Consider the following 13,844-nt stretch of genomic DNA (forward strand, 5'->3'; position numbering starts at 1 on the left):
AGGTTAGTCACCGTCAACCTACTCATCATAACACATTATAAACCGGATCATGTTTGCAGTTTGTTTTTCACTGCACACACAAACTCATTGCATCGTTTTTAATAGACGAATTTTCAGCTGTACAAATTGGTATTTTACAAGATTTATAATATAAACAAACAAAAACGCCAATCACCTTCAAATTAACATTAATCACTGTAGTCTCCATCGACAGTACTTCATCATCACCTTGGCACATCCCTTTGAAAAATAAAAATAATTTAACAATATGTGTACGAAAATATACAGATGCAAAACAATCCAAGTTAAGTGACACTCTGCATTAGCAACTTATTAAAGTGCATCATTCCCAGTGTAAAGACCTGGCTTATTGACATGGGGAGTGCTTCCATGCTCTGACTGGATATGGTAGAGTTTCTTGCTGTGCCATCAAGTTTGAACTCTCCAGAAGGATGAATATGTGATGTCCATGCACTTTGGGAGATTTTAGTATGGCAGAAGTCAATATTACATGCTTTGACAGCCTTGTTTTCCTACTGAACTATTAGTCTATAAGTCTGTTGACAAATATTTAAATGGGGGGAAAATGGGTGACATCTGATTTTAAAGTGTCTGCAAACACGTCAAAATGGATTCAATATTCCCCTGGGCTGCTGTGAAATAACCTGATAACACAGTGCATGTTTGCATGCAGAACTCAAATCAGTACAATTCATTTTTTAAACAAACATCAATTTGTGCAAATGCATCCAGATTTCTGGGCTTTGGGACATTTTTAGAAAAATCTCTTGTAAAGCAATTAATGCATAAAAGGGTTAAATTAAAGGATGATATGAAAAATATTATGTGACTTTTATAAGAGTTGAGATCTTCATACTTTTTTTCCAAGAGGCAAAATGCAAGCTGAAATGCAGAGTATATGGTATAATCCACACCCTGCTGCTATCAGTACAAGAACAAATATACACAATGAAAGTCTCTGTTTTTAACATCATCTGTCTAAACACACTTCATTGTTATAGAGACATTCTTCATTTTCTTTATTTCATGTTATCATGTTTGCAAAAGTGGTCGACAGCACAGTCCAGACTGCTGTGGTCTTGGTTTGGGCAAACTGTTTACTTTCCAGCAGTGCTTGGTGTTCACAAGCACTGTGTCTCCACAGCATACGCACTTTCATCCCACGTGATGTTAAATATGTGTAGTGTAATCTGATGTGCACAGTGGCTATTAGAAATAACTTGATCCTGAAGGTCCTCTTCTGATAAACATGTTTACTCCAAATGCCTGTTAAATATATCATTGATGTCGCAAAGTCACAAAGTATTCTAATGACCAAAGGCAATAGCTATCTAAACCTGTTCAGATGGTTTTACTGCTTTTGCATTATGTCAGATCAGATGTTCAGTCCTGGAAAAGGGTCTGGATGAGGATCAATGTTGTGGGATCTATAGAAGGACAGATGCAGGTATTCACATGGCTTGATTATGTAACCTAAAGTGAGAGAAAGAACAAAATATTCATTTACTTGCAGTGAATACAGACAAATTAACATTCAATAGCACACACAGAAAGAAAGAGCATTCACCTTGTGTATGTGAGGAGGCATTTCATCCTCTAAACTCTCCTCTGGTAGTGGTTCATGGTGTCGTTGCGCTGTTTGACCATCCTCTGCCCATCCCCCCATTGGCGCACGTGCTGACCTCACTATCTTTACCCCTGTACCAAACAGGTCTTCAAAACAAACAGACAGGTAGTCAAGATTTAACACACTTCTGTGACTTCTCCACAACTGGCTTCTTTTTTGAGTCGCCTCCTTATGGCCTTTTGAAAGGATGCAGGTTTAAAGAACTTTGCATCAGCTTTCTTTTCAATTCCAGACTCTACATCTATCTTTTATATACAGTCTATAAGTAGAACTGAAGAATTACAGTATTTCCAGTGCAGGCAAATTTTCAAATTAGTCCTGACACAGCTCCCACACCTCTTCCTAAAATGAACACATTTCCTTAAAGTTTATTAATTTCTATTTCCATTCATTGTAATAATGCTACTGCAAAAGTAAGGATTTATTATAATAACCTTAAAATTAATAACATTAAAAAGAATACTAAGCAACCAAAAACATAGATACCAGTTGTAGGTCCACTGTGGTGTCTCTGACTGCTGCTCTGTGCTGTTGGCCTCTCCTGGCCCAGAGCGGTGCTGCTGGTGGCTGAAGCTGAAGTGGGAATGGCACTAGGACTGGGAACTGTGGTGGGGAAAGTGTGCGATCGAGGGAAATTTCTTGAATGGGGAATGGGTTCGCTCCTTACTTCATCTGGGATGCTGTCGCTGCTTTCGTCGCTCTCCTGTCTGTGCCAAGTGTGGCGGGACATCTCGCCACGAGACTGCTGTTTATGGAGCTTCGGAATAAAAGCGAGAAAGATGAGGATGGATAAAGATGGATGAGATCTGTGAAATATTCATAATACCTCTGTTATGCACGCACATACCTCATGCATATAAAGTGCATGGATGCTCATCTCAGTGGAGGCATACTCTGATAGGACCAAACTTGTAAGCTGACCTTCCCATGCGCTGCTGCCTGAGCTCACAGTTCGAGTGTCGGTCCTACCGGAGGAGAGAACGAATGTGGAGAAAATTGGACACAAGGAAATGGCAAAGAGAAGGAGAACATGAGTTTAGTATAACTGAAAAGAGTATCTTTCCTACCCTGAGCCTGCCATTGTTCTGCTAGTATGGCCAGCAGCCCTGTGAGCTGCACTTAAGCTGCCTCTCAAGTGAAGGCTGCTGCTAATTGGCGAAAGAGAGCGTAAGGCGGACCCCCCATCGTTTATGCCAGCTGCTGCATGATTTGCTAAAGAAATATCCCGGTCAAAATGAACTGAGGCCAGTGTGGAGGGACCTGTCAAGAGGTTTGCAATGAGACTCCGTGGCTAAAAGAGAAAGAAAAGACAACAGAGAAAATCAATTTTTACCAGTGAAAATGTAATTACATTAATTAATGACCACTTTCATACTTGGGTATGCATGGTAGTTCATCAGCCTACCTCAGACTCTGACAGAGACATTGGATGTGTGTCTGAAGGAGCCCCTGTGGCTTCTCTGTGAACTCTTTCTTTCAACTGGCTGATAAAGTGTGTGGTCTCTCGAGGAGGCTGCCACTGGGGGTTAGTGATGGCAAAGTGCATCAGCGATAACTCCGTCTTCCCATCCTCTGCCTGCTGATAGATAGATGCCTCTGTCTTCCCCTCTGACATCCACTACAAAGGGAGGATTAATTATCAATCAATAACACCACATAGTTTATACATAAATACTTTGTGTTTACATCTACATATTTAGTCATAAAATTGGCTGCGTTGTGACAGTCTCTCACCGCAGGGTGTCCATGCTGCCTAATGTCCATCTGAGCAAAGGAGCAGGTGTCTCCCACCCCAACCACCTCCACAGTGAAATTTCTGAAGAAGTCAATGATCTCCAAAGACTTTCTCCTTAGACAGAAGATGAGGATGATGGGAGTCACCACTGGACTTAACAGCTCCTCTAGAATAAACACCTGGAGGAAAACAAAGCGTAAACTGCACACTGAAAACGAGGAAAGTTATGCTAAATTTATTCTTTTTGAACACATTCAAATTTAAACTTCAACGTTGCTTTCAGCACTAAAATTCTTCAAGGGAAGAGTAAATTACTTCTAACAAGCAGTGATAATATGCTCCTCAGCATGGGACTAAAGACCCCCACAGTCAATAGCTAGAATCTGCTAATTTTCCAATCCCTACGAGACATGAATGCAAATGACAGTGATTGTGAAGCTCACTATTAGCGGTGGGTGATGTGTATATTCAGGCCATAGTCTCTGGTAATTAACAGCTAAATAGCAGAAAATCTTCAGAAGCCTTTCATGGTAAAAAGAAAGTGCACCTTCTCTCAGTTCTAAGGTTTTACATATCAGGAAGTAATAAAAATAATCTGGGCCTCAGCAAGTCTTAAAATGAGGTAACTTTAGATGAGCTACAAAAACACGGGATATTACACCATGTCATTATTTATTTAACATAAACAAAGCCAAAATGCAGGAGGAGTGTATGAATACCCATGTGCTCCCTTATTGCTTCCATATCACTTAAAAGGGTAAGCGGCGGCCAAGTGCTGCTAATCAAATGCACTTGATTGATCATAAGCAAGCGTGAGCACCTCTATAAACGGAGATTTTTTGGCAATACTTTGGTCTGAAGCATTCAGGTGTGAGTTTATACATTTCCAAGGAGAAAAGAATCAATAATGATGTGAAGAATCAATTGTTGCTGCCCTTCAGTCTGTGAAGTTCTACAAGGCCTCTAAATAATCTGAAGGTCCACTACTGTACAGTGAGAATGATGGTTCACAAGTGGAAAACATTCAATACTGTTCTAATCTTTCCAGCTAATTCATAATGTCATACTGTGCTTGGAGAAACTGCCAAAAAAAACCCAAAACAAATACAGAGTGCTACATCTGAGAATCTACAGACAGTAATTTTGCATGTTGTAATGTTATATGTTAAAGTTCAATCAGTGCAATTAGACAAAAATTGAATAAGTATGACTTTTTTTTGGAAGCTTTGCCAGGAGAAAGCCTCTTCTCATTAAACCTGGAACCACAGCTTAAGTTTGCAAAGCTGCATCTGTATTAATCACAAGACCTCTGGAACAATATCCTTTGAACAAAAAGGACCAAAGTGGAGATATTTAACCATAACACAGTGCAACATTTAGCAAAAACCAAATGCAGCACATCAGCACAAAGACCTCAGACCAACAGTGAAGCATGGTGGTAGAGGGGATTATTTAGGCTTGTTGTGCAGACACAGTTCCTGTGGCACCAGGACCTGTACAGTCATTGAGTCAACCATGAATGTTTCTGTATTCCAAAGTATTCTAGCATCAAATATGAGGTTTCAAGCTAAAGCTCGTCCCTTGCAACAGGGCATAGTTCCCAAACACACCAGCAAATCTACAAAAGAATGGCTGGAAAAAGCATGTATTAAAAGGCCTTTATCATGGCAGAGGTAAGCAGGAGCAGAACATGTGTACATAATTTGTTTTTTTTAAAAAAACAATGATTGGCTTCCATTAATTGTCCTTCAGTCAGTTTTCAGGTAATGACATGTTCAGTGTATAATTTGAGAAAAAAAAATGCATTTAGAAAGGTTTATTCATAGTTAAGTTTCTGTACTCACTGCTTTGTACTGGAACAGCTGGGAGAACTGGTCTCGGGTCTCGTATCTGTGTGCATTGCCTTGCCAGTGATCAGGCATGTAGTGGATATGAGCCAGAATGACCCGCAACAGCTGCTCAGGGCAGAACACCATATGTTTATCAGGAATAAATGACCTGTAGAGAAAGAAAGAGAAGTGGTGGAGACGGTCTTTTTTTCCACATTTACTGAGATATGTATGATGACACAAAGCTTTCAAAAACAGATGCATATTAGACAAGAATGAACTGTTTAAGTAAAGTAAAAGTGGACATTTTTAAAAAATTATTAATTTCATTCATAATAAACTACAAATATGCATCGTTTTTTTTCAGTGTTTTGGATGGCTGAAAGCGCAAAATAATTAACTGTGTCAAATTAACTTTTGGAATTCAGATGTAAAAGAGCCAGAAGCTGCTTAAGGCAAGGAATCCCTCTTCCTTGCATAAGTAGGAAGAAGAACAAGATGCAAAAGAGCATTAAAGGGATTACAACTATGAGTAGCTTTAAAAGGGCACTAAAGAAATGGCTCGGGGTTAATGGTTGATATTCTACATGATGAGATTTGGGTCCTATAGTCTTAGTTTGTAGCAGATGTATGCAATTTAATTTACAATATTGTTAAGTATTTTATATATTTATAAAGTTTCATTTAGTTTTACACAGCTGGACTGATTAGCGGTTTCTTGCTATTCTGCTTTCTACCCTTTATTTTACTTTTCTTCTCCACTGAACACATTTAAATTTAGGTTTTTATCTTATTCCGACTTCCCATTAAATTATTTCACCATCAGTCCTTACCTGCAGATTGTGATACACACTCCAAGGAGTGTGATTGATGAGAGCACATGCTCCACTGCAAGAACGTCCTCATCATAGATGGTCAGGGTGATGAGAACGGCCAAAAGAGACCCGGCGAAAAATGCCACATTTTTGGCAACCACTGTGAGCAGTGGTGAAAGGAAACAGTTCATATACTTGGATGCAGCCTGAATGAAACAGGAACAGAGTACAAAGAAGAGGAAGAAAGGAGGAGGAAATGGGGTTGATTATTAACTCTGTAGGCAATGAATGAGAAGCACCAGAAAAATCTTTTTCTTTTTGCCAGATTTACGGATTAGCCTTTATAATCCTAGCTTTTAGAAAATAAGAAGGTAGTTATGAGCATCAAAGATGTGCAGGACATGAGTTGGTGCACTGACCTTGTAGCCTTTGCTGAGGCGTGACATGAGCTCGTGGTCCAGCTCATTGAAATGACGCAGATAACATCGACCATACAGAGACCAGCATCTCGCCCCCAGAGAGCCAGGCTCTCGCTTGATCACCTACATACAAACACAGACAAAAATACAAAACAAAGCACTGTCGTCACTATTAAATGCAAAAGGAAATGGCTTAGTTAATTCATATGTAAACCATTTACCTCAGTATAACTGAAAAAGGCATAGAGGATCTGCCACACAAGAATGACTGGACACAGCAGCAGATTTGCAATGCCGATCCACAGGATACGAGAGGCTAGCCTGTCTGCAAGCTCAAGCCTGTTCCCTCCCCTCTTATACTCCTGTTTTAGACTCCACTCGTTCTCAAACAGGGAGCCTACAAGAATGACAACAATCAAAATCAGCAGAGTTTAAATAAAGGTTTCTTCTCATAAACAGATCAATTACTTACACAGGATATAACTCGTATACAAAAGCACACATGCATAACTGATGACAGACCTGGTCCCCAAAAGAAGATGAGCTCAAAGTTGTATTTGAGACCCCGAGTATAAAACACGTAATCCCCAAGTACAGGAAGTCGAAATCGCACAGGAAGGAGTGATTTATTCACCATGGCAACCTAGAGAAGTACAGGAAGAAAGGTTTGGTTTGAGGTTACATCATTTTGTTATGTCTGAAAGGAGGTGTTCACCCACCAAAACCTTTAATAACATTTCACTGTAAATATACAAACCATGTAATTCTTAAAGCGGAGGATGCGGTGGTAAATGTCCAGCTCTGTCAGCTCCTTTTTATGGATGCAGATCTGATGTTCCTTCTGGATCTCAACAATCCTGGCCTGAACCTCCTGCCACGTTGCATAGGGGAGCTCTGACTGAAGCACAAAAGCACTATAAAGCTTAGGAATTGGGCTTTATTCTTGGCAAAAAATAACAGACATTAGTGGGTGTTTCTAATGTCAACAGGACAAACTGTCCCACAAAAAAACTCACCATAGTCATTTTAAGGGCGTTGATGTAGAAGGATCGGATCTCCCAATAACAGCACACATTGTAGATGAATTTAATGAGCCGATGTAGCCAAAACACCCCGGAGATTATCAGCACAAAGATCACAAACGCATTGTTTCGGATCCTGTAGACCAAAAGAAATGTTATTATTCACCAGCATTGAAGCAGTGCTTCAACAAAACTTCATATTTATCAGAAAAATAAAGAAAACTGGAGGCTTTATTTTACAATAATTTCTGAAGATAATATAGTGAAGATTTAAGGTAGACTTAAAGTGGACCTTTTATGTTTTCCTTATTTTCTGTCTGGATTCTCATATCTAAAATGGTCAAAACATCAGCATGCAAACATAAACCTCAGACTGCTCTAAAAGCTTGATGTCAGATATTCTATTTTAATCTAGTCTCTGTATGACATCATTTAGGGCAGATGTCCTTGACATGGTCATCTCAGCCACACAAACCCATGGCTGTAAGTATAGATGCCCCACCCACCTGCTGTTAAGTCTTCTGTTTGAGGTGTTGCAACCAATCAGAAAAAGCTGTCTCAAAGATAGAGGGACTAAAATGTGTAGTTTAAGGCAGTCAATAAACTAAGGGGCTCCACCAAGCACAGCATACGGTAAATATCATTATTGTTTTGAACTACAGCTGGAGCACTGTCTCTGCAAAAAACACCATAAGGTCATTTTAACAAATACCGAGTCTTAGACTCACCTTGCACTGCAGACATCCACTGGGAGGAATGCATCAGGCAAGGTGACTTTAGATGAATCGGTGTGATTTACAAACTTGTTGGCAAAGAGGACGTCATAATCCACACAGTTAGCAAGGAACACTGTAAAGCCAACCACAAACAGCAACTGACTGCGTAGAGAAAGAAAGCAAGCGGTGCCAGGTAAAGAAGAAAGACAGGGAGAAATAGAAAATATGAAGACAAACATAAGACACAGTATACTCTACAGATAAAAGTTAATGCTAAATTTGCTGAAAAATACAACTTGTGATGAAGAGAATACATACACCAGCTCAAAGATCTCTCCAAGCAGCATACAAGTGAATCCATTCTTTTGATGCAGATTATAGACGTAATAAGTGTTAAGGAATATCCTAAATCCATCTGCAGTAAGAAAGTGCAGCGCAATTCAGAATGTGGTGAGCAAGAAATGTGCCAAAATTATTTCAAAGGATATTCTCTGGAAAAACAGGTCCAGGTTTTCTATGTGGTGCCATTGAGCTGCAAAAGAGTTGTTTCCAGTTAGTGACATTGTTATTCTGAGGCATCACTGTGAATATAAGACAAAAGGGGCATGCGTTTTTGAAAAAGTCTTATATTTGTTTGTGATTAGTGCATGTGTATCATACATTTAACTCCTTCAGGCACATGCATCAACAGGTTCTCCTCTCCCGGGGGAGAGTCGCTGTATGATGCTTCCAGGCGCTGGTATTCTGTGTCAAAGTGCGCCATACCGACAGCAGCTTCAGTCTCACCGAGTTGTCAAACTTGCTGCTACAGACTGTAGAAAGGAGGGGAGAGAGTTATGGCTCTAAATTTTAAAGAACGTGACCAGGTTTCACTGCTAAGTTTCATTTTCTGCATAAATATCACTGCATATGTACGACCACACCTCATATCTTGGTTAAAGATCAACTAAATTTGAGACCCATACATTATAGAAAACACGCTATACAGGTTACAACATCCACAAAGTCCACCAGAATTAACCTCAAGTATAACTCTTTATTGGTTTATTCATTATTGACTGTACAGATAAATGCCATTTTTGCTGATCCTTCGGAAGGAAGGCCAAAGGTCAGGATCACAGGCAGAAGATGAATGTAGGTACTTGCTAGGGAATTCAAAACTAAGTCTACTGGTCAAAATGCACTCTGTTTACATGATACATGTTGGAAGCAGATAAAATTTGGCCTAAAGTGCATATATAAAATATGTCCATAGAGCAGATAGGGCAATATCTTTATGCATTAGATACCAGCAACAATTTTAGAATGTCTGAATGCGACACAAAGTAATAAATATACCCGAATGACCAAGTAAAACATAACAAAAACACAATCCTTCAAGCTTTGGTCTGACTATTGTGTTACAGCCGTGACACCAACGCCCAAAGCCCCCAGAAAACCCCACAAAAATTATATTAAAAGAAGACCAACACTCCTCATGACGTAAGAAAGACTTATTTTACACGTCAGCTGTGGCTTATCACACGATAAACAACACATTGTGGTATAATGGCTTTGCTTATAGCTAGCTTATAAGAGGCCCCTAAAAATACGCGACATATACATGACAGGAAATACGAAATATACATACCCCCATTCCAGGACAACACGCCCCGAACTGGTATGGTGTTTGCTGAACATATCCCGCTGTAAAAAAGAAAAAAAGGAGGAGCAGTTTTCTGTGAGCCTTTCTCCTGCTTGTCTTATCTAAAACCACAACAAACCGCTCGGACAGAGAATTAAGCAGTATTTCGTCAGAGGGGGGCAACAAACACGTCTGCACATGTTTACACTCGCTTGTAAGTAAACCTAAAATAGGAGAAGCGAATCAGGTGTTGTTGTTGTCGTGGTTTGACAGCAAAGGCCTGACTCCCAAAAAAATGTCCCCCCTGTCTCTCGCATCATCTTATCCTTACCGTTTGTGTCTTGAGCCTCTGCTGTGTCAGGCAGCAAGAGTGAATCGCCTGAATTTTTTTAAAGAAGCGTTTTATTTTCGTTTTCTCGTCTTTACCTATCAAAGTCAGAGGTAAGCCAGTTTCATTTTCGAAACAGCTAGCCGTCTGGAGTCCGTCACCGCGGAGTGAAGGGTATCTTGTCCAATAAGAAACGGAGTTCTCTCATGGCATAACGTCAGCCAATCGGATTTCCCTAGAGGCGGGCTCATACTGACACGGCCTATCTAAACGATTCACCATGTAGTCAACGTGCTCTAATTAAATGGCTGATTACTGCCACCGTCTGGCCGTTTAAAGTAGAGTCATGCTGTGATATTTTTTTCATTTATTCTTTCAATTGTATATTCTATACAATAAAACTTAATACATAAAAATATACAGTGCCCATATGTATGTGTTTGTGCAGAAAAACAAAACACGTACATAAATGAAACTCAATCAATGCTTAACAAATGCATTAGAACAACTGTCATTAAATGTCAATCAAAATTAGTAACAATAAACAAAATCACTACTTAGCAGCAGTTCGTTTAAGACAATTCTACTTTTCCTTGGAATTAATGTTAGTAGGTTGTGGTCAGAGTGTGATTTGATCCTCATAACCTGATAAAGAAATACATAAAGCTGCCCACCTGGTTTTAGCTGCATGCAGTTTTACTATGGAGAAACGTTTAAGGTATCTTCAAAAATGAAAGCCATAATTCGGGTTTCCGTATGAATTTCCATTTTTAGCAATAATAATATGACTGAGAGCAAATCAGTGCAAGGTTTTCTAACTTTGTTAGTCAAGCAGATTCTGACTCTTATTTTCTTAAATCATTTTTTAGCATTAATTCAGAAGTTATGACATGTTTTGTTAACCATACTAAATTAATAACAGGCTCTTAAAGCTGCTGTTAAAGCTAAAGGAGATGAGGTAAAAGAGCTGACTCCACACTGACTTCCACAAAGACCACGCTTTGCAAAGCCAAGCTCACCTTCTGTCGCTCTCGGGGCTTCCATGAATATTCATACATAATTGTTAAGCCTCTAGAGTGACAGCTGGGCTTTTGTTCAGTGCATGTGTCATTAGTTACACTGTTAACACCAGTGCTTGTGTGCGTGTGTGTTTAACTTAATAATGACAGATTCATTAACCAATGTCCACTCCCTGAATTTGTGAGACAAGGGTCTGTTTAAGTTAGAAAGACCACAAAGAGTTATAATAGAAAGAAATGCTCAAATACACAAAGTCATCAAAGTCGTCCTATTGCTTTTCAGCCATTTTCAGCCTCGCCAGTTTCACCCAACCCATCTCATCCTATTTTCCCCCCTGATATTTTTAAGAAGAGGAGGGGTGTCTTAAATGAGGGGGAGCCCATGTAATCCAGTTATTATAGCGATCTGGGTAATTTCAAATGCGCTCATTAGGATTAGGCTTCATTTAACTTAATCCAGTAGAAAAAGTCGCTCACAACAAAGCTCAGATGAACTCTAAACATTAACCGAGATACAGATGTAGTATGGACAGTAATTAAAAGCTGCGATAATAATCTTGAGAAAATCTCTACCTACTGAACTCCTTCAATTTCTTTTTATTTATTGGCAGGTGTACAGGAAAAGTTGCCAAGGGCGGGGCTGATGTAGCAAAGAGAAGAAAGTATCTCCCCAGACTCACTTAAAGCATTTGTTTGTGTGGTCACAAGAGACAGATGATAAAATAATTTTTCTCTATTGTATGGATTTGGATGTCTGCATGTGTGCTCTCCTGCAGGCTATAGCCGACTGATTAAATTACCCCCACTGTCTGTTGGGAATTAAGGGGTTGCAATGACAGCTAATTTGGTTCAAAGACGTGCTATCCCACTGCCATGTAATATGAATGGTGCAGGAGTGGGGTGTGGCAGTGGCGGGGTCTGAGTAGGGGGAGGGAGAAAGGAAATCATGATGAAGTCATCCCTCTGAAGCGACTTAATTACATCGAACCCCTTTCTGTACATGCATGCATGTAAACCCAACACAGTTGGCATAAATCTGCACACATGGGGGTGTTTACAATTCACACAGGGTGCAACCTTACACTGCAAACATCTCTGCAAAATTTCCAGGAGGCCTAATAGTGCAATGCGTTTTAGGGTTTGTAAAATAATAGATGTACTTACATATTGTTTTAATATAGCTGCACGTAGCCTAAATATCTACACATAAACTGATGTTGAAACATCTTATATAAAGTCACATATTCAATCACATAAATAAACCCGTCTCCACCCATTTTTATTTCAACAGATGATTTGAAAACTCAAGATCCTAAAACAACATGCACATAAGATCATATTGATATCAATTTCCTGTTCATGTTTTACAAAATTGGAGACATGCTGACAAGCTTAGATTGTTTTATATGCTCGTGTTACATGTGCAACCAGAATAGAAACATTCCTAATCCCTGCCTTTTCTGTTAGTCAGGCCAGATACAATGTAAAAATTAAAATATGTATATCTAAAAATAAATTTATGTATCAATGGAATCACAGCTCATTGGAAGAGACTGTGATCTCTCTATAAGAGCCCACAGCAGCAGGAATCAATGAAATAGTCTGCTGATAGTTTAAACATGTATATTTTTACATTTTATAAGAGGCCAGCTCACCACCCTCAAACCTTAAATGAAATATGAAAACATATTTCTTTCTGGGATTTATGATTTCCGGGCCACAAACATTGTTGCCTGACTCATACAGATCAGGTGACATCACATATATCACTCTGAAAGTGCTCATGAATTCATGAATGCAGCATTCATTTCTCTGTTCACCATCCCCAAGGAGTGAACTCTGACACCAGGATGCATGAATCATCTCTCAGAAGAACCACAGTGGCTCAGCTTCTTTGTATTTATTATTTCCACTGTACCTTTCTTTTTCACGTAGCTACTGATACTACAGGAAAATTGCTTTGTAACTCGTTACTCATTTTTCTGTCTTTGCAGTCTGCACTCTTATCTCTGTTGTCCGTGCATTGTAAATGCTTTAATATTGTGCAGCCAGACATGCAAATGTACACTAGACAGAAAGCCTTTTACTAAACTAAAAGGTTAATGGTCATCACCAACAGTGCAGCCAATAATCAATACAGATGTAAAGAGAAATGGAGGCTGAAAGAAAATGCAAGCAAGAGGCTGTTTGTATAGAGATTTTATAAGACATATACTTTGCAGACTTTCACTTTTGATAAAACTTATAGTTAGGACTGACTCAGGTGCTCCTGAATTGTCTCTAAATTATGCTGCAATATACTTAGGCTACTGGGGGGGCTTCCCATAATGCACTGAGCATTTCTTCTTCATTGATCTCTTTTTCCCCTGTGTGTGTTTATGCACTACAACTATATTTAATCATTAGTTATTATGAAACTCTAGCTCTCTCTTATAGTTTAGTCATAGCAGATGTTTGCCTATCCCTTAGCTTCGTCCTTTTGTAGGTTTCTTCCTGTTAAAAGGGAGATTTTCCTTCCTGCTGTTGCCAAGTGCTTGCTCACAGGGGTTTGGGCAATTGTTGGGTTTTCTTTGTCCTTTCTTGTATAAAGCACTTTGAGGTGACTGTTGTTCATATTCTGTTCTCAATCTGAAGTTAAACAATCTGTTGCTAAACAAACCAAAACCTTGTTAGCTCTAACTCAAAGAGG

The 13,844-nt window shown here is 39.3% G+C and overlaps 1 protein-coding gene across 1 annotated transcript; it reads right to left on the minus strand.

Moving 5' to 3' along the window:
* Window positions 1-84: 84 nt before the first annotated feature.
* On the minus strand, window positions 85-10,317 carry atg9a (ATG9 autophagy related 9 homolog A (S. cerevisiae)). The gene is made up of 20 exons (XM_084915122.1): window positions 10,140-10,317; window positions 9,815-9,870; window positions 8,845-8,996; window positions 8,673-8,716; window positions 8,503-8,567; window positions 8,197-8,346; window positions 7,463-7,604; window positions 7,204-7,344; window positions 6,969-7,089; window positions 6,668-6,843; window positions 6,447-6,569; window positions 6,046-6,233; window positions 5,228-5,381; window positions 3,383-3,562; window positions 3,054-3,266; window positions 2,716-2,939; window positions 2,496-2,613; window positions 2,135-2,405; window positions 1,589-1,734; window positions 85-1,494 (listed from the first exon to the last, which is right to left on the minus strand). The coding sequence occupies exons 3-20, from the start codon at window positions 8,945-8,947 to the stop codon at window positions 1,486-1,488; spliced, it is 2,568 nt and encodes an 855-aa protein (XP_084771248.1). The 5' UTR covers window positions 8,948-8,996; window positions 9,815-9,870; window positions 10,140-10,317; the 3' UTR covers window positions 85-1,485.
* Window positions 10,318-13,844: the final 3,527 nt, after the last annotated feature.

This window comes from Perissodus microlepis, chromosome 19 (assembly GCF_051167445.1).
Source record: "Perissodus microlepis isolate ML-2025 ecotype Zambia chromosome 19, ASM5116744v1, whole genome shotgun sequence".
In the NCBI taxonomy this organism is placed as follows: Eukaryota; Metazoa; Chordata; class Actinopteri; order Cichliformes; family Cichlidae; genus Perissodus; species Perissodus microlepis.

Coding starts and splice junctions, on each gene's coding strand:
- atg9a (XM_084915122.1), bottom strand. CDS start 8,947: ATGGCGCACTTTGACACAGAATACCAGCGCCTGGAAGCATCATACAGC. Junction 8,717..8,844: donor TGTGCCTGAAGGAGTTAAAT/GTATGATACACA, acceptor ACTCTTTTGCAG/CTCAATGGCACCACATAGAA. Junction 7,605..8,196: donor GTGGATGTCTGCAGTGCAAG/GTGAGTCTAAGA, acceptor TTTGGTCTACAG/GATCCGAAACAATGCGTTTG.